This window comes from Malaclemys terrapin, chromosome 19, assembly GCF_027887155.1.
Source record: "Malaclemys terrapin pileata isolate rMalTer1 chromosome 19, rMalTer1.hap1, whole genome shotgun sequence".
In the NCBI taxonomy this organism is placed as follows: domain Eukaryota; kingdom Metazoa; phylum Chordata; order Testudines; family Emydidae; genus Malaclemys; species Malaclemys terrapin.
Genome location: NC_071523.1, coordinates 4645343 through 4668460, shown reverse-complemented (window position 1 = coordinate 4668460; position 23118 = coordinate 4645343). Strand labels below are relative to the sequence as shown.

At 53.2% G+C, this 23118-nt stretch overlaps 1 protein-coding gene across 4 annotated transcripts in view; it reads right to left on the bottom strand.

Moving 5' to 3' along the window:
- Nucleotides 1-23118, bottom strand: part of EPHB2 (EPH receptor B2) — a 241178-nt gene that overhangs the window by 65025 nt on the left and 153035 nt on the right. For all 4 annotated transcript variants that reach the window (XM_054009140.1, XM_054009139.1, XM_054009142.1 and 1 more), the window contains exons 4-5: nucleotides 8041-8196; nucleotides 4307-4642 (exon numbers count right to left, since the gene is read on the bottom strand). In XM_054009140.1, the coding sequence (XP_053865115.1) occupies nucleotides 4307-4642; nucleotides 8041-8196 (492 nt within the window). The remainder of the gene's footprint in view (nucleotides 1-4306; nucleotides 4643-8040; nucleotides 8197-23118) is intronic.

Below are 23118 nucleotides of genomic sequence, written 5' to 3'. Positions count from 1 at the left end.
ATTTTTCCACATCCTTCTTGTAGTGTGGGGCCCAAAACTGGACACAGTATTCCAGATGAGGCCTCACCAATGTCGAATAAAGGGGAACGATCACGTTCCTCGATCTGCTGGCAATGCCCCTACTTATACAGCCCAAAATGCCGTTAGCCTTCTTGGCAACAAGAGCACACAGTTGACTCATATCCAGCTTCTCGTCCACTGTGACCCCTAGGTCCTTTTCTGCAGAACTGCTACCTAGCCATTCGGTCCCTAGTCTGTAGCAGTGCATGGGATTCTTCCGTCCTAAGTGCAGGACTCTGCACTTGTCCTTGTTGAACCTCATCAGGTTTTTTTTGGCCCAATCCTCTAATTTGTCTAGGTCCCTCTGGATCCGATCCCTACCCTCTAGTGTATCTACCACGCCTCCTAGTTTAGTATCATCTGCAAACTTGCTGAGAGTGCAGTCCACACCATCCTCCAGATCATTAATAAAGATATTAAACAAAACTGGCCCCAGGACCGACCCTTGGGGCACTCCGCTTGAAACCGGCTGCCAACTAGACATGGAGCCATTGATCACTACCCGTTGAGCCCAACGATCCAGCCAGCTTTCTATCCACCTTACAGTCCATTCATCCAGCCCATACTTCTCTAGAGACTCTGCTGGAAAAAACCTCTTGCTGTGTCATTATTTAAAGAGGGTAAATGGGATTAACTACAGGCCAGTTACTCTGACATCAATCCTGAGCAAGATCAGGGAACAGCAGATATGGGACGCAATCAGGAAAGAATTAAGGGGTGGTAACATAAGTGATGTCCACCAGCATGGTTTTATGTAAAATACATCTCGCCAAACTAACATATATATTTTATGAGATTACAAGTTTGGTTGATAAAGGTACTGGGTTGACATAATATAAATAAACTCTGTCTACACTGCAGCTGGAAGTGGGCTTCCCAGTGCGGATAGCTGGCTGAGCTACCAGTGTGGCTGCTAGTCATCTGAGTACAAACCTGCCCGATCCCCTCTCTGTGTACTTGGATGGCTAGCCTGAGCTGCTGTCCGTGCATGAGTACAGCTAGTGTGTGTCTGTGTATCCACGCTGGGAAGCACTGCTGTGCAGACATACCTGACCTCCCATTGACTCCATACCACGCAACGTTCTTATTAAGCAATATAACACATATCAAATGGATTGAAAACGAGCTGACGGATATATCTCCAAAAGGAACTGTACCTGGGGAATCAGCATTGTGTTTCTAGTGGAATGCTCCTACAATCTATTCTTAGCCCAATGCTATTCAATACCTTCATCAATTATCTGCAAGAAAATACAATACCACTGCTGGTCACGTTGGCAGATGACACAGGTGGCCTGGTAAACAATGATGGGGACAGGAGTGTTATACAAACCAACCTAGATTGCTTGGGCTCATTCAAACATTGTGTGTTTCAACACAGCCACACAGAAGGTCATCCATCAGGAACAAAGAATGTAGGTCATACTTATAGAATGGGGGACTGTAGCAGAGGAAGGTCTGACATGATCCAGTGGCTGGAAGCTGAAACTAGACAAATTCAGACTGGAAATAAGGTGTAATTAGCCACTGGGACAATGTACCAGGGTTGTGGCCATTTTTAAATCAAGATTGGGTGGTTTTCTAAAAGCTCTAACTAGGAGTTATTTTGGGGAAGTTCTCTGTGTTCTACAGGAGGTCAGACGAGATGATCACAATGGTCCTGTCTGGCCTTGGAATGACACGGAAGAGGGCTGAGGGGTTAAGATGGAAACCAAGAGAACATGAGCTCCCAGTGTGATTCTGTGCTCAGAGGAACAGCACAATTTTGGGCTATGTTGCCAGCACACAGAGCATTGACAAGACCAGTACTGGGACAGTGTGTCCAATTACTTCAAACAGGATGTTTCAAAAAAGTCCCAGAAAAGAGCTACAGGAATGATTCAAGATCTGGAAAACCTGCCTTAGACCCTTCCTCTCTCACAATCTTCTGCAGCCACAGGTGGATCTTCAGCTGCAGGTGAATTCTCAGAAGTTTTTTCCAATCCCTGCCTGTGCTTTTGCTCAGCCTGGCACCCTCCCCTCTGCCCGAAAGTCAGCCTAGGACCCAGAGCATGGCTGCTTCTTTCCCACCCCTTTCTGCCTCAACACCTTCCTGAGAGACAACAGGTGTCTCCCCTCTCTAAACCAGCTCCCCTGCTCCTGGGCTACCCCTCTCGCACTATGGTCACTGTGATGTCATCTCCTTCTGCAATGCCATTCCTCTGGCTCTGGCTCTCAGCCCACACCCTGCTTCCTCTGTAAGGGTTTCCTCCGTCCCCTCTGGGGCTGTTCTCCCATCTGGGATGCTAAAGAAGCTACCGTGCCTGAAGTCAGCCAGCGCCATCTGCTTGCCCTCAGAGTCTCCCTGGAGCAGGCTGGCTCTCCTTGTGCCATTCAAACCACAGCAGTTTCATGGCTTTGTCTGCCCCTGCCTGGCTGCTGTGTGAGCACCGTACCATGCTGCCCAGCACCCGGTATTATCACGTAAAGGAGCGTCAGTGAACTATCGATACAAAGGCGACGGGCGGGCTCAGTCTAGGGAAGCAATCCAGCTCCCTGTCCCGCCCTCCGAGCTGCACCGTTCAATGTCCCTTGGCGCACAGCTGGGAGCAGATAATGGCTCCAAGGCCAAAGCAACCCATGGCTGGCGGTGCTTTGTCAATACTGCTGAGGCAAGAATGAAGGCGAGCAGGTAGCTGCCGTGGTCGCTGGGAAGGGATTGCTCAGCCCCTGCAGGAGGCGGCAAATAGCCCGTCACACATTCAATCCTCCTCTTAGGCTCCCATGAAAGCGGAGAACAAGCCCCAGGTGGAGACCGAGCCTGGAGCCTCTCCTCGCAAAGGCAGACACGCATCCAACCGGCGTTCTTGTCTCCATTGCTGCCCTTGAGCCAACCTCTCCCCTCCCCCATCTCTCCTCTCCCTGCCGCAGAGTACCCTCCTTTTCCTGGCTTCCCCCCTTTCCCCCTCTTCCCAGCTCCCTGTTGTATCTTTGTATCTACAGCTTCTGTTACCAACTGCTAATGAGGTACATCAAGGCTGCCAGACTAGGCTGAGCGTAAGCAAAAGAATTCAGAGCCTCTAATTACAGAGGAATTAGCGAGCAGGCAGTTACTGTTTAGCGCTAATGAATGGCTACATTAAGAGAGGCAACACACAGCCTGGGAAGTGTGAGCCCCGATAATAAGGGAGTGTCAAACAAGGGAAGCACAAGAGGAGGATCCAAGGCTCTGAAAGGAGGCAACTAAAAAAACTCAATTCGCAATTTCATCCGCCTCAGCTGCTTGTTCTGCAGAGGTGGAAATGTTCACAGTTGGGGCATTAATGTAGCGATTGCAGCGCTTAATTGCAAGGTGTGAAATCAGAGCGTTAAACAGCTTCTAAACACTGGAGGAGCCCCTCGGAGGGAAAGGGTTAGATCTCTCCCGACTAGAACAGAAATAGACACATTGCCCACATGTCCTACACACACCCCCAAAGTCCTACCCAGAAAGACCCCTGGCACAGCCAAGCCGTGCCCACGCTATTTCTCTCCCAGCACACAGACACACTGTTCACACTCAGGCCCGCTCACACGCACAGCTCAGCCACGCACACCAGCACACAGATCTGGATGCTCACGCACGCTGACGCTGACCCGGTACCGGCCCACCAGTTGAGTTATGAGCTCAAGCCACAGTCCAACAGACCCAAATCAAAAGCCCTGAGATCCTGGAGACTCCTGGACTCTGGCCTGAGGGAGCAGAATGGAACTGCCCTTGGAGTGGTGCTTCTTATTAGCAATTGTCTGCGGCAATGATCCCCTGCGACATCATCTTGCGAGAGCTGCTGAGTGCGGACCTGGCACTCCCTGTGCACCCCACCCCTCCCACCGGCCCCTCCACCTTAGCGCTCCAGCTCCGGCTACCGGAGCATTGGCAGTACTCGCAGAGAGGCCAGATCAGAGAGAGTGGCAATGCAAGCTCCCCACAACGCCCTGCCAGGTGACCGCTGCAGCCCATTGTTTGGATTACTGTAGTGCCTCGGAGCCCAGGGACAGACAGGCCCCCACTGTGCTAGGCCCTGTACAAACACACACAAAAAGAGTCTCTTTGCTAGGACAAGGGATGTTTTCCCTGTGCCTGGGGAAATGGGCTGGTCACTGACCATCCCTCGGGTGGGACGGGCTTTTGGTCACCACCAATGTGACCAGGAAGCGAGAGGCTCCTGACTCCATTCCCATCCCTGAGCCTCAGCCTGGCTCAACAATAGAGAGCGCAATTCCTTACCGGCCTGGTTGGTGGTGATATTGACTGAGGCAAACTGTGGGGAGAAGGGGCTCTGGTCGGTGACCCCGTTCACGGCCTGGATCTCAAAGGTGTACTGGGTGTGGGCCAGCAGGTCGCTGATGTAGATGCGGGGCTCTGTCAGGCCCAGCTGGCGTGGGGAGAACTGCACGTTGTCCCCACAGCGGGTGCAGGCGCCACGCCCCGAGCCGCAGCTCTTGCAGATGATATTGTACACCAGGTCCTCGCGGCCCCCGGAGTCCCGGGGTGGGGTCCACTCCAGCATCAGCGACGTCTCGTTCACACTCGAGATCACGGCCTGGGGGGCGGACGGGATGGCTGGGCAGGAGAGGGAAAGAGAGAGAGAGTGAGAGTCCGTGACCCCCGTCACCATGGGGCAGGGCGCACATAGGCTCATCAGCACGTTTCTGATGAGCCCAGACTGAGAAGGGAGATGGAAGCTGCTACCTGTCAAGGCTCTGTTTCCCCGCTTCAGGAACATCCATGGACTACCAGCTCCACCCCCTCCACAGAGTGGTGTGCAGTTCCCACCCCCAGCGCCCCTTCTGGATGAACACCAGCCCGCCTACTGAACGGTTAGCGAGTCCCCAGACTGGGTTCAAGCCATCTCTGTGAACCTTCCCATTCCTCCTGCTGATAACCAAGGGGAGGCTGTGCTGCGGTGCCCGGTCGGTGCACGCCCTTAGCTCAGCGCCCCCTAGGTGCTAGGGATGTAGGAGATAGCAGATCTTGACAGGGAAGTAGAGGAGGACAGCACTCCCAGCAGTATTTCATTGTAACTCGAGTCTGCATGGTACAGATCTGGGCACCTTTAACATAATTACTGGTCGTATGTATATCACTGCCCATTAGATCACCACTCACCTGAGTGAGTCTTTTTCAAAAGCCTTTTTGCTCCCCCTTGGACATGCATTTGGAAGGGGATTGTTCTGCTATTTGCCATAAGCCACAGTTTCCAAGCCCAGGTGGCTACAGTCAGGCCCTACCATCTAGATTCAGCCCCCGGAGGGAAGTTATTTCAGTGCCTAACCTGGCATGCAGGAACCTGTGTTTCTGCACCCTCAGCCTATGCCAGACGCACACTGGGAGATGCCCAGCTCACCCTGGGCACCCAGGAATGCTGGGAAGGGAATGCCACGTGTGGGCATGACAGCTCACAGGAGGTTAGTTCAGTGCTCTCGGGGGCTCTGAGGACACCAGCCTTTTAGCCAGTGCCTGACAGATACCTGCTCCAAATGAGATAGGTTTCATCCATGGGGCCTTACTCACTCTGGATGAAATCAGGAGCAACCCTAGAGAAGTCCACGAAGTGACCCTGGTGTAAAACCAGCCTGCACAAGAAGACAAGCAGGCCCACAGCTCCAGCACTCAAGGGCCCCACTCCAAGGGTGTGGGCAAGTGAGCAGAAGGGGAGGCTTTAAATCCCCAAAGGCCACTCTGTTAGCACCCCCGCCCTCCCTGCAGCTCAGTCACTCGCAGGGGGCCTTGATTTAAATCAGCGAGCAGGAAACCTTGATTTAAATCTGTGATTTTCATCTGGTTTTGCAGTTCTACTATTTAGTTATTTTCCTTGAAATGGTTCTCTCTCATTGGTTGACATAACTATGAAAACTTGCTGATTTGCAAGCAAAGACAGCCTATATACTAAGGTGGTGCTTCTTTTTGCTAACCAGGATGATACGCTGCACTAACCACAGTTGTTTACACAACAATCGCTTATCGTATATTGCTTCAGATTCTTATGACGTTTGTTAATAAGCTAGAAAATGGTGAATGACACATTTCTTGTTTACTACATGCTAATTGTTTACTCGGAGTTGTGTCAAGCTGCATTTCGTTGGAAACTGGAATTCAATTAAAAATTGTTTATATTAGTGAAGTAAAACGACCTTAACTCTGCTCGATCCATTACAAAAGGAAGGTTATCAAAGTGACAATTAAAACTTTGACCCCACATGGCCAGTGCCCCTAAGGCTCAGGGTGAAAGCAGCTCTGTGCATTTGCTGTTTGCCCTCCGGGTATGGGCTTGTGGGGTGTTAACCTCTTGAAAGAATCCTCGTTAGGCTAATTGGAGGCAACAGCAGCCAGGGAAGAGGCTGTGTGTTGTGCTCCCAAAAATGTAAATAAAAAGTGGGGAAGAAGGAAATTTTCTCCCAATAATAGAAGGAAAGATGAGAAAGCGTGAAGACAACTAGCGAATCCATCCTAGCAGGAAACGCTATGCATATGCTGGAGTGGGGACAGGGCAGGACCCTAACATTTCATGGGCTAAGAGGGACTGGGAAACTCCAGGAGCAGCTCGTGAAAAAAAACGTTCAGCACAATTCACCCTCACCATGTGCACACCCCTGAGCTGGGGGGCTGCCTGGCCCTCTGCAGCCACGAGTGGAGACGCTGACTGCAGTGATTAGAGCAGGGGACAGGACAACTGGGTAAGAGCAGGCAGTCATCTGCTGGAAGAGATGATGGCATTGGCCTCCTTTAGGAAGCATGTTCAGCTCCAGGCAGGCAGGAGACATGCACTGTGCTAATGGGATTTGCTGGACTGCAGTTTTTTGCATTGAGTCATTTAAACTGAGGAGATTTCACTAAAGAGTTTCTAATATGGCTCCTTCATAGACCCCCTCATCAGGAACCCAAAACCTATCCCTAATCACAGCCCAACCTAAACACAACACTAGCTCGAACTACAGCCCAGCCCTAACCCAATGCTGACCCTAACCAGAGCCTAGCCCTCAGCCAACGCTAACCCTAACCAGAGCCCAGCCCTAACCCAATGCTAACCCTAACCAGAGCCTAGCCCTAACCCAACACTAACCCTAACCCTAACTAGAGACTAATTCTAACCCAACGCTAACCCTAACTAGAGACTAGCCCTAACCCAACACTAACCCTAACCCTAACTAGAGACTAATTCTAACCCAACGCTAACCCTAACTAGAGACTAGCCCTAACCCAACACTAACCCTAACCCTAACTAGAGACTAACTCTAACCCAACGCTAACCCTAACCAGAGCCTAGCCCTAACCCAACGCTAACCCTAATCCTAACCCAACGCTAACCCTAACCAGAGCCTAGCCCTAACCCAACGCTAACCCTAATCCTAACCCAACGCTAACCCTAACTAGAGACTAGCCCTCACTCAACGCTAATCCTAACCCTAACTAGAGACTAACTCTAACCCAACGCTAACCCTAACCAGAGCCTAGCCCTAACCCAACGCTAACCCTAACCCTAAGTATAACATATTCCTAAACAAATAGTAACCCTAATGCTAATTCTAACTACAAACTAGCCCTAGCCCACCATTAACAATAACAGTAGCCCTAACTGCAACCTACCCCTAATTCTAACTACAACCTCAACTTAAGGCTGACACTATTTTTAACCAGAACCTTAGGACTAACATTGAACCAAACCCTAACTTCAACTAACTCCCTCTGCTTGAGAGCTCCAGGCATTCTAGCCCCTAATGAGATGAAGGTGTGTGTGCCAGCTGCCCACCTAATCCCTTGGGGTCAGGACCCTTGGCTACAGTCTCCATAGACAGTCCCTGACTGCACCAATACCTTCACATGCAGCCACGGGGGGGATGTGCAGTTCCAGTTTGGGACAGTTTGTTAGACGCCAACAGGCAATTTGAAATAGTTTCATCCCTGCTTCAGGGTCTGTACCATCCCATGGCCTTTCCCCACACCCCCGGGTGGTTACGTACTGGTGCACGGCATATCCAGGGGGTCAGAGTCTGCCCGATAATATCCATTTCGGCACACGCAGTTGGTGGCCCCTTCCGAAGTTGTCCTGCTGTTAATTGGGCAGTGAATGCACCCTTCGTCCCCTTGGCTGGCCTTAAACGTCCCCGATGGGCAGCCTGGAAAAGAAGTGAGAATAACATTTGGTGAGAGGAAAGCCCAGTGGAGTGGGGAGACAGGCAGGGAGGAGGCTGCCTGGATTCTGCTGGAGTTGCTGGACAACATTCAGGGGATTTCAGGATCCGAAGCCAAAATCTGACCATTTAAAACAAACAAACAATCAAGCAGGAGAAACAGCAGCTGGTTTGAACATTTCCAGGAACCGGGCACGGCTGCTCTGTCAGATCGTGAAGACCAAGTGCCTGCTAGCCAGAGAGAAGTCCCTACCTATGATTACAGGATGGGCTCCCAGTTACTCGGCAGTACGGTTAGGACTTTAAAGAGGAGCTGACTCCATAACTCCATCTCCTTGGTTCTGCCCATTATGCCATTGTTGATGCCTGGATGTCGCAGTTATGTTCCGTGACAGCCCCCAGCTGAGACCTGAACCTGCAGATCCCTAGGCAAGAGTTCTCCCACTGGAGCTAAAGGAGATGCACTAGGAGTGGTGACGGCCTTGCATCAGGTCTCCAGCCCCCAGTGGGAGGAGCGTTACAATGGTTGCTGGGAATGCATGGCAGGCTGAAGGTTGAGACCGGGATATGAATTATGGCAAATAATGGTTGTGATGGAAATCGAGAAATTACTGCCAAATAACTTATCCAACAAAAAGCCCTTGTAGGTCATGGAACCCCACTGGTTGATTCCTGCACCCCTGGCATCAGACTCCTAAATGTGGACTGTAGTGGTCCATCTGTATTGCTCTGTGTGTCCATTGCTGATTTTGTGCTGTTAACTGGTTGTGTAGCGAAGGGGATGGCAGACGCTGTCTGCAGTGAAATACAATAAATAAAAACATTTCCCATTTCACTTTATCAGAACGAATTCTTGAAATCAGTGATTTCTATAGAACATCTTCCACTCTGCCAAGGGTCGGAAGGATGAGAAAAAACAGCCCAAGAAGGAGGTTACAGCCTGCGACTTGTCAGAAATTTTCTGTCAAAACATTATTTCTGCGGAAAATTAGGATTTCCACTAAACAAAAGGTTTTGTGAAAGGTTTCTGCTTTCCTCAAAAAATTTCCATGTTCATCAGCAAACCAACCCCCCAAAAAACATTTGGGTTTCAATGGTTTTCAACGAAAAATTTTCAGTTTTCATTTTTTTCTTTACAAAAAGTCAAAGTTTTCCACTGAAAACCATCCCCTTTTCCAATGATCTCTGTTACCAACTCCCTTCTCTCCAGTCGACTGAGCATCTCCAGTGAGAAGCGGGCTTCTCCTTCCAGGCTCTTGGATCTTCACCCCCTCCCCCTCCAACCCGCTAGGGTAGCTCCACTGCTGACCCAACTTCCAGCACACATTTGATTGCAAACCCATCACCGAGAGGGCTGAGCTGTGGGGAGCGAGGATGGCCAAGCAGCTCTCAGTGTAATGGAGGAGCAACGCCGGCTCCATAGATAAAGTTGCTGCAGTTTCTGCGTTTAGCCCCATTTTGAAGCTGGAATCAACACGCAGAGTTTGATCGGGCTGAAATTCCAGGCCCAGGGTAGTTTGTGGTGGAAACAGGCCCCTTCCCCTGTAGACAGTATCCACAGGAGACCCATGCCACTGACGGAGCCTGCTGAAATCTAGTCCAGCTCCAAGAGCTGAAACTGAAAACACTCCTGGAGGTTGGGTCTGGCTCTGTGGAGAAGGCAAAGGGCCCGTTCCAAGTCCTGGCTGGCTCCCAGCTGCACAGAGCCAGCTCTCCCACCCCCAAATGCCCGGGTACTTAGGGGAGGCGCATCGGCTGTCGTGAGGAACCCCCAGCTCCCTTGTAATGATTCGAGCGAGGAGCAGGTGAGCCAAGAAACCAAGAGGCGGCAGAGAACAGACAGGGTGGGCCGTGCCCTGTGGGCAGGTCTCACCTTAACTACCATAACACACGTTGCCTCTGCCCCATCCCAGATCCCTAGAAAGGGGGGAACCAAGGCTCTAAACACAATTTTGCTGCCTCAGGCTCTCCTGGGTTCTACTCCCAGGCCAGACCCTGCCTCACGGTGTGACCTTGGACAAGTCCCTGCCCCTCCCTGCCTCTGTTTCCCCATCTGTACCAGGAGCCCAGCACTCAGAGAAGCTGATGCTTGCAAAGCGCTATGCAAAAGCACCCTGGCCTGCAACACACCTCCTGGAAGAGAGGGAGCTGCCCCCTCCCCTGGTTGGCTGAGCTCAGAAATGGTCAGGTTGGCAGCTCTGTCCTGCACCAGCTAACCCTGCTGGGTGACTCACAACCCCAGATGCCTTCCACCCCTCACTTGCTAAGCCACTAAGCGCCACAGGCCATGCAGCTCACGCCGCGGAGTCATTGGCATCCTGCATGGAGTCCCAGGCCTCCCATAATGTTGCTAATCTTCACGAACAAGCCGTCATCGACTGATTCCTGCATGTGCCTAGAGATGCGGCCCAGACGGGCAGCTCAGCGCGTCGCTGCCTCAAAGCCCGTCTCGCTGGGCGTGGAGTGAGGATTAATTGTACCTGTTAGGAAAGGGAGGCCAAAACCTCTGAGCCCCAGCAAGCCCCATAAGCCTCCGGGAGAGAGACTGGGCACCCTGGCGCCAGGGGCTCCGCACCTATCAGCCTGTGACCCACCAGCTGCACTGATTAGTTTAAATGTGTCCCCATTCTGTGCCGGTTCCTGGGCACAATCCCCACAGGCAGCCCCTGCAGCAGCCGCGGAAACTCACCTCCCATCGCTGCAGCCCTGCTCCTCCGAATCCCCTCGCCCAGGGCTTGAGGCCTGCAAGGATGAGATCTCTGTGACCCCTCCACCTCAGCACTGTCCTATCTAGGCGGGGAGGGGGAAAGCTGCCCCCCTCCGTTCAGTCTCTGCCCCCCGTCGTCATGGGGTGAGAAAGGGACACTATGGGTAGCTATCACAGCCAGCACTGCCTGGGCCTCGCTGTGGGAATGAAGAGGGGGCACCGAGGCTGCAGACCCCAGCGTAAGTCCCTTGGGGGGGGGTGGAGACCGGCCACCCCAAGCTCCCTGCGCTGAGCAGGGGCTGTGATGGTGGGAGGCAGATGAGGATGTTCCTGTGAGAAGCTCCCTCAGGGACGGGGAGAGGCGGGGGCAGAGATTGTGACTAGACACCAGGATGGAGCGGGGGGAGAGCGAACGGTTGTAGCACCGAGGGCTCCAAAGGCAGAACCGATTTATTTCTAAAAACATCTGTTAGCCAGGGAAAGGGGGAGAAATTCCCCTGCCAGGAGGGGCTCTGACCTGCCTGCTGACCAGCAATAGCTCCCAGCCTGCGGTGCACTCACTCCAGTGCCAACCCGAGGCTAGTCGGTGGGGCCCGCTCCTTTCACGGGGTGGCACTGAACGGTGGCCGTTTGCTGACAGGGCCTGCCCCGCGGACACCGGGATGGCCAGGGCCCAGTTCTCAGCGCTCCCTCCCCAGCTGGGAGCAAAGCAGAGTCAGTGGGGGACAAAGGGAGGGGGCCACAGGCCTGGCAGCCTCAGGCCTCTGACCATACACTCTTCTTCTGACTGTCCCACTCCTGCCGTGCCAGCCCCACTGTGCCCGCGCTGACCCACAGGGGGCAGGCAGCCTTCATGAGCTCCAGTGCCCGCTCCGGCCACTGTGCCTGCCACGTGCAGGGAGACCCGCCAGGGGGCCGCCCCCCCCGGGGCACGTGATGCACGTGATGGGAGCGCGTGTAAATAAACAGGCGCCGGGACTCCCCGGGAGAATCCTTCCGAGGATTTCTTGACTCCTTTAGCACCAGCCTGTGGAGCCCCTCTCTAGGGGCTGCCGGCCGATCTCTTTCCTTCCTGGCTAGGGGAGAGCAGAGCTGCTTGGGAAGGGAGATTCCTGCTCAGTGTTCAGTGGGAGGCCCCAGCAGTCTCTCCCTTCCCCTTGGCGGTGGAGAACTCTGGGCAGTTCACACTGCCGGGCCTGGACAGAGCTGGGTGGAAATCATGGTTCTGCAGCGTCTTCCTCCTGCCACCGGCCTTGCAGCTTCCCTGACACCAGCTCCCTCCTCTCCTGGGGCATCTCCTGCCCCAAGGCTGCTGTTGGAACAGCCTGGCTGGTGCGCGCGGTTTGCTGGCTGGACTCACAGGAGAGAGAAATCAGAAATGCTTTGTTACATCCCATCTAGGAGGCACCACAGCCAGCATCATCCCTGCCGTCTATACCCCAGCGATGGGGCTGTTCCCTGCTGTCTATACCCCAGCCGTGGGGCTGTCCTGTTCCCTGCCGTCTATACCCCAGCCGTGGGGCTGTCCTGTTCCCTGCCATCTATACCCCAGCCGTGGGGCTGTCCCCTGCCGTCTATACCCCAGCCGTGGGGCTGTCCCGTCCCCTGCCGTCTATACCCCAGCCATGGGGCTTCCCTATGTTAAACTGGCCCGTGTTAAACAGTGGCACAGCGGCAGATTGGAGAGTCGTCATCCGCTATAGAAGTTATAAATCACAGCAGAATACTGACGCAGCAGCCCAATGTTACTGTTTAAAGCTGTTAAAATCCAAGATTCTGCAGAGGTTTAATGGGCCCCTGGCAGGTCGGCTGTTTTTTAAATAGCAACATCTAGGCCCCCCCCAGTCCCTAGAACCTGTCCTGCCGGCTTCCTGCACAGACCGTGTCTCTTGAGCCAGGGCAAGGGGCTGGTGTGTGTGCCCTGGGCCAGTGCGCCAGGCTCAGAGGGAACCCAGGCACCTGCCACCTGCTTCCATCCCCTTCCACTTGAGTGGCAGAGCCTTTGAGTTGCAGCCTCTGATCTCCAGGAGGGCCTGGCCATGTTGGTTCAAACCAGCCCCTTGAGTTAATCCAGTGAGCTGCACAGAGACTGAGGGCAGCCTTGAGAGCGTCTCTTGAAAACCGCTCAAGCACAGGCCTCCGGAGCTCCCCTCCTCGCCCCCCTCCTCGCAGATCACTTCTGCAAACAACTCATGTCAAGCAGCTCTCCCGGGGGGAAAGCTTCCAAAATGGCAGCCCTAGCCCCGCATTCATGGCTCTGAGGAAGGGCTCTCCTCCGCCTTGTTTGCCTGCCTTTGTTTCTCCAGACAGGCCCTTTGCTGCACAAGAGAGGCTGTTCTCACTGTCTGACACAAAGCAGCCAGCCCCGGCTCTGTCAATTAAGTTTAACAGAGAACCTTTAATATCCTCCAGCCTTATCTTCCAGCTGCCCTCCTCACCTCCTAGGGAGGGGGAAGGGCAGAGGGCCACTGCAGCCTGATCCTGCCCGTGCCCAGCACCTGGCAATGCCATCGACTAGGAGGCTCCACGCTGGGCAGGACCAGCACCCGCAGGGTGCAGAGACTGGGAATTAAATCAGGATCAGCCCTCCCTTGCCTCACTGTCTTTCAGCGCCTCGCATGCGCCATGGAACGCTCCCATTGTCTCTCTCCCTTGTCTCCTGCGCTCACTCTCGCCTCATGCTTTCCTGCTGAAGCTAATCCCCGGAGCTGCACTGGGGACGCACAATTCCTCGCCTACGTGAATTCCTAATTACAACAGGCACCTCAGCGCCGCTCCCTGCACCCTCGTTTCTTAGCAGACAAATGCCCTTAGCCAGCAGGAGAGGCTGTGGCTGGGAACAATGATGTGCCTCATCGTTGGATCATAAGCGGATAGGACTGGCCAGGCTGGTGCCGAGCTCGGCCCATCCAGTTCAGTCTCCCGTCACCAACACTGCATGGTGCCAGCTGCCCCAGAGGACGGGGCAAATCCAGCCTGCCTCCTGACCCCAAGAATTAGAGGCTGGCTCGTGCAGCAGGGTTTCCCGCTTTCCAAACCCCGTCGTTATTGTTAGCATTTACTATTATAACTGCAGATTCCTGTAATCTGCACAAGTGTCTAATGCGGTTTTGAATCCTGCTAAACTCTGGGCCTCATTGACATCTGGTGGCAATGAGTTCCACAGGGCAATTGTGCTGTGTGAAATGTATTCCCTTTGACCAGGTCTGAATTTGCCACCTTTCCATTTCCTTGCATGTCCCCTACTTCTCATGCTGTGGGACAGGGAAAATATAAATTCCTGATGACCCTTCTCTAGACGAGACATTATTTTCTATTCCTTTATCAGATCAGTTCTTACCACCTCTACAGTAACAATCCAAACCTTTTCAATCTCTCTTCACATGGGAGTTTTTCCAGGCCCTCATCACTCATCTCTGCAATCCTCTCGAATTCTACTGAACGGAGTGACTGGAACTGCACACAGCATTCCAGCGAGGCATATTCCAGCACTGACATCATTTTCTATATTATCCTCCATCTTATTCCTCGCGCTTCCTAACGTCTTGGTGCTCTTTTACCAACAGCTGCATATGGAGCAGAGCTCTCCTTGGAGCGGCCCGCAATCACGCCCAGGTCATTTCCCTGAGCTAACACAGTTCACTCAGAACCCAGAGAGCTGCAGGAGTAGTTCACATTGTTCCCTCCAGTGTGCACTTACCAGCACTGACCTTTCGGTGCCATAGTGTTGCCCCTTCCCCTAGCTTGGTTAGGTCCCTCTAGAGCTCCTCACAGGCTTCTCTGGACTTGCTTAACCTAAATCATTTTGTGTCATCTGCAGATTTTGCCTGCTCCTTCCTCACCCTTTTTTCAAGACCCTCACAACCTGGCTGCTCAGTTTCTTTAGTAGCCTCTGGTGAGGGACCTTGACAAAGGCCTTTGGAAAGTCCACCCAGCTCTCCCGTAGCCATTACTGCACGGACACGTTTGCAGAGTTTTACCGAGCTGAGCCTTTTACTTGCTGCAAATACAAGTGATCCCATCCCCCCTTGGAGGGCTGAGAGTGGGGAGGGGGGTCTCTGACTGGGATCTCCTACTCCCCCCCACCCCCCGCTTCTACAGGTGCAACACAGTCCAGAGGCTGTGTGGAGGTGGCCTGACACCCTGGCACCAAGAGCTTTGCAGTTCAACTGTGGCCTTGGCCATGCAAGAAAGCCATGTCCCAGTTCCCCGGCCACCTGAGGCCTGCGTGTGCACATCTGCCGAAGCTGATTGTCAGGATGCCCATTCGTGGCTGAGGAAGCCCCATCCAGCAGTGGGCAGGCTGAGTCCTGCAGTCAGCTTCCTCCACCCTTTCACCATCCACATCCACCTCAGGGGGAAGCTTGGCTCAGAGGCAGCGTGGGGATCTCTGCAGCGATGGGCCCCCGCTACCCAGTTCAGGCCCAGATCTGAACGCGCCCAAGGCACCGGGTGCTGGGGAAGCCGGGGGAGCACTGAGTCCACCTTAAGAGCCCAGTGAGATTCCTGCTTTATGCCCAGATTGACATGTGACAACCCCGCCCCCCAATCCATCTGCACTAGGGACGGCAGGTTTGTGAGGTTACAGGGGGCAGCAACTCGGTCCTCCTGCAAGTCTAACCTTGCCAGCCTGGTGGTTCAGGGTCCCTCCCGCCACTGCCCTGCCTCTGCATTGGACACCCGCTGTGAAATCCCGGGAGTCAGTGGGAGTTCTGCCATTCCCTTCCTCGCGGTCAGGATTTCACCTCAGCACAGGTGCCTACCTGGCAGTATCCCCGAGGTATTCTATATGCAGACACACCTGTGGCACATACAGAACACCTGGAGAGCGGCATCTCACACAAGAATATACTGCCTCCATCTGCACCTGTGCATCTCCAGGTGGTACTGTCCCGCATTTCCTCTGTCAGGGCTGCCTGGAACTGGCAGGAGAGTGGCAGACAAGTGACGGAGTCAGGGCTTTCGGCTGTCACTGGAGGTTGGCCGGGAGTGTTGTGGGACTGTACTGAGGGAACCGACTGGATGGGTGTGGCTGTAACACCACCAGTTTCCATCAACACTACCACCACCATGAGTCCCATCGAACTGGTGGGTGTGAGGGCACTGCCAGGTGCTGGTGCAACTGGGAGCACTTGGAAATCTTTGAGTGTGCACACATGTGCTTCTCAGGCCACGCACGTGCCTGAGCCAGTCCTGAGAACACCAGCATTCTCCAGGGTCAGCAAGGCTACAATGAGCTGGCGGGTCTCCGGTGCCAGCCCTTCGCTCTAACCACTAAACCACACACTCGCCACCCTTCCTGAGAGAGGCTGAGTGAGTCGTTCCTGCCTGTTTCCACCCATTCCTCCAGTTTCCTCCCAGCAAGCCCAGAACTTTTTAATTACCAGCCTGCACATCACCTGCATAAGCGACGCCAGGAATCCCACTGCCAGGTGCTGTCCCTGCCAGCCGCACTGACAGCAGTGCATGGACATGCTGAGAGGAAACCAAGGTTAAACGAGATTAAATGAAGGGAAATGTGGAGATCAACTAGCTTCTTTAATGTGGATTAAAGAGCTGTCATTAAAAGAGTGCTGGCCTCACCCCTGGCCCATGGCCTCTGGTGCGATCCTGAAATGGAATATTTACCGAAAATGCAGACTTGGTATTTACTGGGCCTGGCAGGCTTGGGGTGACATCACTGAGACCCATTCAGAACCCGCCCCCCGCCCCCATTTGATCACAATGTGCATGTCCCTGTAGAATTGCCTGTCATGGCTTGCAAGCGTTAACCCTGGGCGGTGAACCCTCTCCCACGCCCAGCTCTCCCGCTCAGCCGGGCTCACAAGGTCATTGCTCTGCAAACATGGCTCGGAAATTCAAGCATCTGGCGAGACGGCCTCACTTGTGGGAAAGGCACACCTGTGAGCGCCCCCGGCAGCCAGCACGGAGGGCTGCGCACAGCCACGCCAAGGGAGGGGATTAGGGGGTCAGTAGGAAACATGCATGGAATTCCTTCCCAGCTCAGCAAGCCCAGTTAAACCAACACGGCTGCCTAAGGGACTCACCCTACCAGCCCGTAAAGAGAAGTAACAGGCTTTCCACCCAAGCCCCAGCCCTGAGTACACAGGGACGCAGAACCTCTCCCACATTTCACACACCGCACCCACTGAAAACTACTGAGGAGCAAATTGAATAGGGGTTGCCTGGGTCAGCCCACGGGCTGAGATGTCCCCCACGTCAAACTGAGGCCTTAAGTTCCATCACTCCCAGCCCCCACCCCGGCGACGTAACTTCCATTGACTTAACACGGTGTCTACACCGCACTGCTGGCGGGCGCGCGCTCTCCCCCCGACAGAGCTTCTGCCTCTCGTGGAGGTGGAGTAACTACATCGAAGGGAGAGTGCTCTCCCGCCGACGAAGCGCAGACCTTTACCAGAGCTGCTAAAGCAACGCTGCTGCCTAGATCGCAGAGGTAGTGAAGACAAGTCCTGAGACTCTCCATTATCACAACCATCCCGCAATGTGGGTACCCTCCGTATTCTGCAGGAGGCACTACGCAGTCTCCAGATGAAGGCGGAGGGCTGTGTGACCCTGACTCAGCCAATGGCACCACACTAACCACGTTAGCCAGCTGAAATACCCACAAAAGGCCAAATCCTCAAGTGATGTAAACTGGCACCGCTCCCTGGAGCTCTGTCATTTACCCCATCGCCACGTCCTGAGTGGAGCTGTGCCCAGTTACATCACCTACATCTCACACCATAACTTACTAGCAAATGCATCAATTAAGCATGTTCATTTCTTCAGCCTCTCAAGATACAGGATGGCCTCGTCTATTCCCCAGTTACTGGCTGCAAAAGTTTTGTTTTTTGTGTCCGACAGATTCCCTACAATATAAGGGATGGTTGTTTTTTTTTTTTTGGTACTTCAAAAAAGATTTTAAAGGGCAAATAGCATCTTGGTTTTAAGTTTTTAAAAGGATTGAGAAGTCGAGAGATGACATTCTTACAGGGTGGGTTATTTGGACATTAAGTGCTCTGTGTCCAACTGGCCTCCAGAAGAATTTAGGACTTTCATATTTTGTTTCTTTGTTTGGTCTTGTTTAAATGTTTCCCGAAGCTCCGCTCCTAAAAGCTGAATCTCCTTGGGCTGGGATGTTAACCATTAAGGAAATGACTCCCAACCTTTTAACGTACTGAAAAGAAGGCAAGCAAGCCAGTGGTGACATCAAAGTTGGATTGATGGAAAGCCCCTAATCCCATAAACCCTTCTTGCTTTAATTGGTGTTAAAACAAAGATAATCTTATCTCAGCCCTTATAAAAGAGGGGATAGGATGGACTCTCTAAAAGCCCCTCTAAAAGCCCTCATAAACTTGGCAAACATTCCCTGACCAGAGCCCCGAGGAACCAGCTTTAATCCTGAAGGAAACATAAAACTATAAAAGGAGCTTTCCTGAAACAGAGCCCTTCAAAACCGCCTGCCCCTCTTCCTGCTTCCCACCCCTCAGCCAGCCCCTTGGAAAGACTGCGACAGAATGACAGACAAAGTGGGAGACAGACAGGGTCAGGCACTGGGGGTAACTAACACACGCGAGCTATCCTGAGGTCTGAGCACAGTCAGGCCCAGGCCTGCACCCCTGCAGGGTTTCCCTCAGAGTAAAACGAAAGGCCCAGGATCCCATGGTGGTTTTAACCAGGTGAAAACACCCCTTCCTTAGACGTGAAGACAAGGCCTCGGGCAGGGTTCGATACATAGGTCTGACTGAGGGCAGAGCGTGGTCTGGCACAATGCTGCAAGATGGGGAAGAGACAGGCTGACACCAAAACCAAAATGGAGTTTGCTGCCGATTAGATACACAGACACTGAAATGGTGTGAGCAGAATCAGCATCAGGATCTACAGCCCCACTGATCACTGGGCTAAGCACCTGCAGCTCCCAGTGCCTGAAACTGGATTTGTGGGTGCTCGGCTGTCTGACATCTGTCAGTCAGTCAGTCAGCCGGCCCACGCTCCCTGTCCCATTCCTGTCCCTGTGGCGTCTGATCACGTCCCCATATGATGGTGCACACGGGGAGGATGTCTCTGGCTCTCCCCTCTCGCTGGGTGTCTGGTGGGCTGGTTCCCACGCTGGTGCCATGGGCAGATTGGCTGATGTAGGGTTTGCAGTTTGGTCTGAAGGAGCTGAGGTTCCTTCCCTCCTGATGCCCTCCATGAGTGAGCGCCAGGTTTGTTGGCCAGTCCCCCAGGAAGTTCTGTCTCTTGCCCACACGGGTCACACGCTGGAGGCTGGTAGTGCCACTGTCCCAGTGCAACGTGGCTGCTGTGGGAGCATGTCATCTGCACGTTGCTCACATTATAGTGTCCACTGTCTCCCCCACTGACTCCACATAGAAGGGACAGAGGATTCTCCACTGTTGAGGGCTTCAGAGGCAGATGAGCAGATGCTCATGACTCTGCAGGTGTGGCACCCTAAAAGTGGGGGGGAACAGGCACCCGAACCATGGCCCTGCCCCCACACCACCCCTTTCCCCCAAAACTCCACCCTTGCGCCACCCTTTCCCCCCGAGCCCCACCCTCACACAGCCCCTTCTCCCGAGGTCCTGCTCCCGCACTGCCTCTTCCCCCCAAGACCCTGCCCCCTGCTCGCGCCGCTCCGCCCCCTCCCACCATCGCTCGCCCTAACGGTTGGTAAAAAATGGGGGGCATAGTTCTCCCACTTTTAAAAGTGGGGGGGCCATAGCCCCCTGGCCCACCCTGTTCTGCCACCCACCACTCTTCTGAGTCCTCCGACCAGTCCATGGTCAGCCATATCAAAGGCCGTGGAGAGGCCCAGCTACAGGTATATGCCCATCTGGCCATGTCTAGGCAGGAGTCCATCCATCAGTGCTCCCAGTGCTAGCTTTGCTTCATGTCCTGTGCTACAGCCTGATGGGAAGGGGCCCAGGATACTGGCCACCGCTAAGTGGAGGTGCAGGTCCCCCTGGGTAAGCTCTCCGATTATCTTGCTCAGACAGGGAGGTTAGTACAGTGCCATTGCTGGGGAGGTGATTTGCAATGAGTGTGACCAGGCGATGGTGTGGTTTTGGGTGGCACATTGATTTTCCCCTGATGGGTGCTGATGATCTCAGTTCGCAGGGCCTTGACCTCTTGGATTGGACAGGAAGGCATGGTTCACAGCAGCAGGCGCAGACTCAGTTTCCCTGAAGAGCTGTTTGGATTTCCTGCTGTGCGAAGGAGCTGAAATCAGGAAGGGAAGGTGCTGCGATGTGGTGCATGGTGCCTGTTGTCTCGAGAGGCAACTTGGATGCAGACAAAGAAGAAACTAATAGTTCTCGCAGTGGGAGGTGCTGGGCCCAGGAGCTGAGTAGAGATGTCAGGTGATGCTACGGTGGAGCCTGCTCTTCCCCCACCAGCGTCCAGGAAAGGAGTCCCACTGCCACTGTGTTATCTTTCTTCCTGCTTCACCTGCACGGGGGTGTCAGGGAAGCAGGGAGATGTGAGGACGGGACACTTCGGTGCTAGAGGCTAAAGGCAGAACCACACCTGGGCTCTACTATGCACCATTCATAGCTGGACCAGATCTCAGGCTCCCCAGCAATCAGGGTGCAGGCTTTGGCTTGGGCCGTCCCTACACAGAACTGTCGTCATGTTTCTGTACCAGGAGGGAGAAGAAAGCAGAGACCCTGCTGGGAAATCTGCCCTGGGAAAAGTAGTGTGTTAACAAACATGGACACCACTAAGCACCTGTGGGAAAGATTTAAAAACCTGCCAGCTGGTTACCAGCTAATGCCCTGTAAAAACAGCTTAATTCTTTGTCTGCACTGGGTGCTAAGCAGGGCTTACCGATGTGTTCAGCACACTTTAACACAGCACTCAGCTCCCAGTTCAGGAAGGGAACCCCAGGGGACAAGGGAGAACAACCCCATCCAGCCTGGAGAAAGCAACGTGAGGAGCCTGACTCACTGAGTGAATAACAATGAAAACCGCGGCCCCACCTCTTCCAGCAAGAGAGGCAAGGTGAATTCCTCTCTGCTGAGGCCATGTCCACATTACAAACTGTGGTCAACACCAGTTACGTCAGCGGCCAGCAACCAAAGTTTGTATATCACGTGGGGTCGGCACTGTAAGTACTCCCCAGTGTCAAAGCAAAGTGCAGTGCACAGGTGAGTAACCCAATGCACCACACACTGCCATCAGGCACCAAATGCCTTTTTGGAAATTTTCATAATGTGTCGTGGGATAGAAGTGACTCATCCAGGGATCTCTGGGAGCTAGGGGCCAAGTTCCCAGCATGCAACTTTCTCCAGCCCATAATGCCATCTATTTCCCATATTTTTTGTGCCTTTTTAAAAAATCCCACAGATCCGTGTGGCACTTTTCTATCTCCACCATCTCTGACAGAAGCATGGTGCCCGCAGAGCTCTGCACTACTCTCATGAACGTTGCAAATACAGGACACACGATTCTCCTGTCTCTGCGGACCTGCAGGAAGTCCTGCAACAACAGGGACATGAGGATTTCTTCAAGGGCAGTTTGCTGAGGGACACAGTAAAAAAAAGAATTCAAGCTTGCTGGTGGCATTCATGGAGCAGTTGCAGACTGTGGAGTTCAAGAAATGAGCACGCTGACTGGTGGGATCACGTCATAATGCAGGTTTGGGAGGATGATCAGTGGCTGCAGAACTTTTGGATGCAAAAGGCCACATTTCTGGACCTGCGTGCCACGCTCGCCCCAGCCATCCAGCCCATGGACACCAGAATGAGAGCTGCGTTGTCAGCGGAGAAGCAAGTGGCGATTGCACAGTGGAAGCTTGGAACACTGGATTGCTACTCGTCAGCGGGACATCATTTTGGAGTTGGAAAATCCACAGTAGGTGTTGTTGTCATGCAAGTGAACAGGGCCATTAACTGTCTCCTCCTACACATGCCTACGACTCTTGGCAATGTGCAAGGCCTAGTGGATGGATTTTCAGCAATGTGGTTTCTGAATTGCAGTCGGATGACATACGACACACATATCCCCATTTTGGCACCACCTTGCCACCAAGTGCATCAACAGAAAGGGATACTGTTCTATGGTTATGCGAGCGTCGGTGGATCTGTGGGGCTGCTACTAATGTGGGTAGGTCAGGGAAGGTGCACAACACTTGCATCTTTAATGAGTTCTTTAGTCTAGCAGGGAAAGGTATAACACGATCCAAGGGCTGGAAGCTGAAGTTAGGCAAATACAGACTGGAAATAAGGTGTACATTTTTAATGGTGAGGGTCATTAACCATTGGAACAATTTACCAAGGGTCACGGGAGATTCTCCATCACTGACCATTTTAAAATCAAGATTAGATGTTTTTTTCTAAAAGATCTGCTCTAGGAATTATTTTGGGGAAGTTCTCCGGTCTTTGTTATCCAGGAGGTCAGACTAGATGATCACAGTGGTCCCTTCTGACCTTGGAATCTATGAATCTTTACGAACACAGGACCGTCCAGAAAGCTGCAGGCAGCGACATTCTTTCCCAACTGGCAGGTTATCATTGGCAATATGGAAATGACTACAGGAATTCAGGGGGACCCAGCCTGCCGTTTGTTCCCCTGGCTCACGAAGCCATACACTGGCCCTCTTGACAGGACCAAGGAAAGATTCAACTACTGGCTCAGCAGGTGCAGACTGACAGCTGAACGTGCTTTTGGTTGACTGAACGGACGGTGGCGGTGTTCAATCACTATATGGGATCACAATTAAAAAAAAGTCCCAATGGTTAACGCTGCCTGTTGTGTCCTGCATAGTATTTGTGAGGCAAAGCGGGGAAAACTGCCTCCCGGGTGGAAGTGGAGTGGCTGTCTTTGAACAGCCAGACACAAGATCTCAGTATGTAGCTATGTGTTGAGAGAGGCTTTGAAAAAACACTTTAGTGGTCAGCCACAGTAGTGTTCTGTGCTAGAGGGTTCTCTGGGCCTGGAGCTGTGGGTACTGCTACGAACTGGGTGGTGCTAGCTATAAATACGACTGGGTGTTTTCCTGAAGCTCTGTCCCATGGTGCTTGATGTGCATTTACAAGGGCTTGTCTACACTTAAACCACTACAGCGGCACAGCTGCAGCATTGTAGTGCTTCAGTGTAGACACTCCCTACACTGATGGGAGGGAGTTTTCCATTGGCGTAGGTAACCCACCTCCCTGAGAGGCAGTAGCCAGGTCGACAGAAGAATTCTTCCACTGACCTAG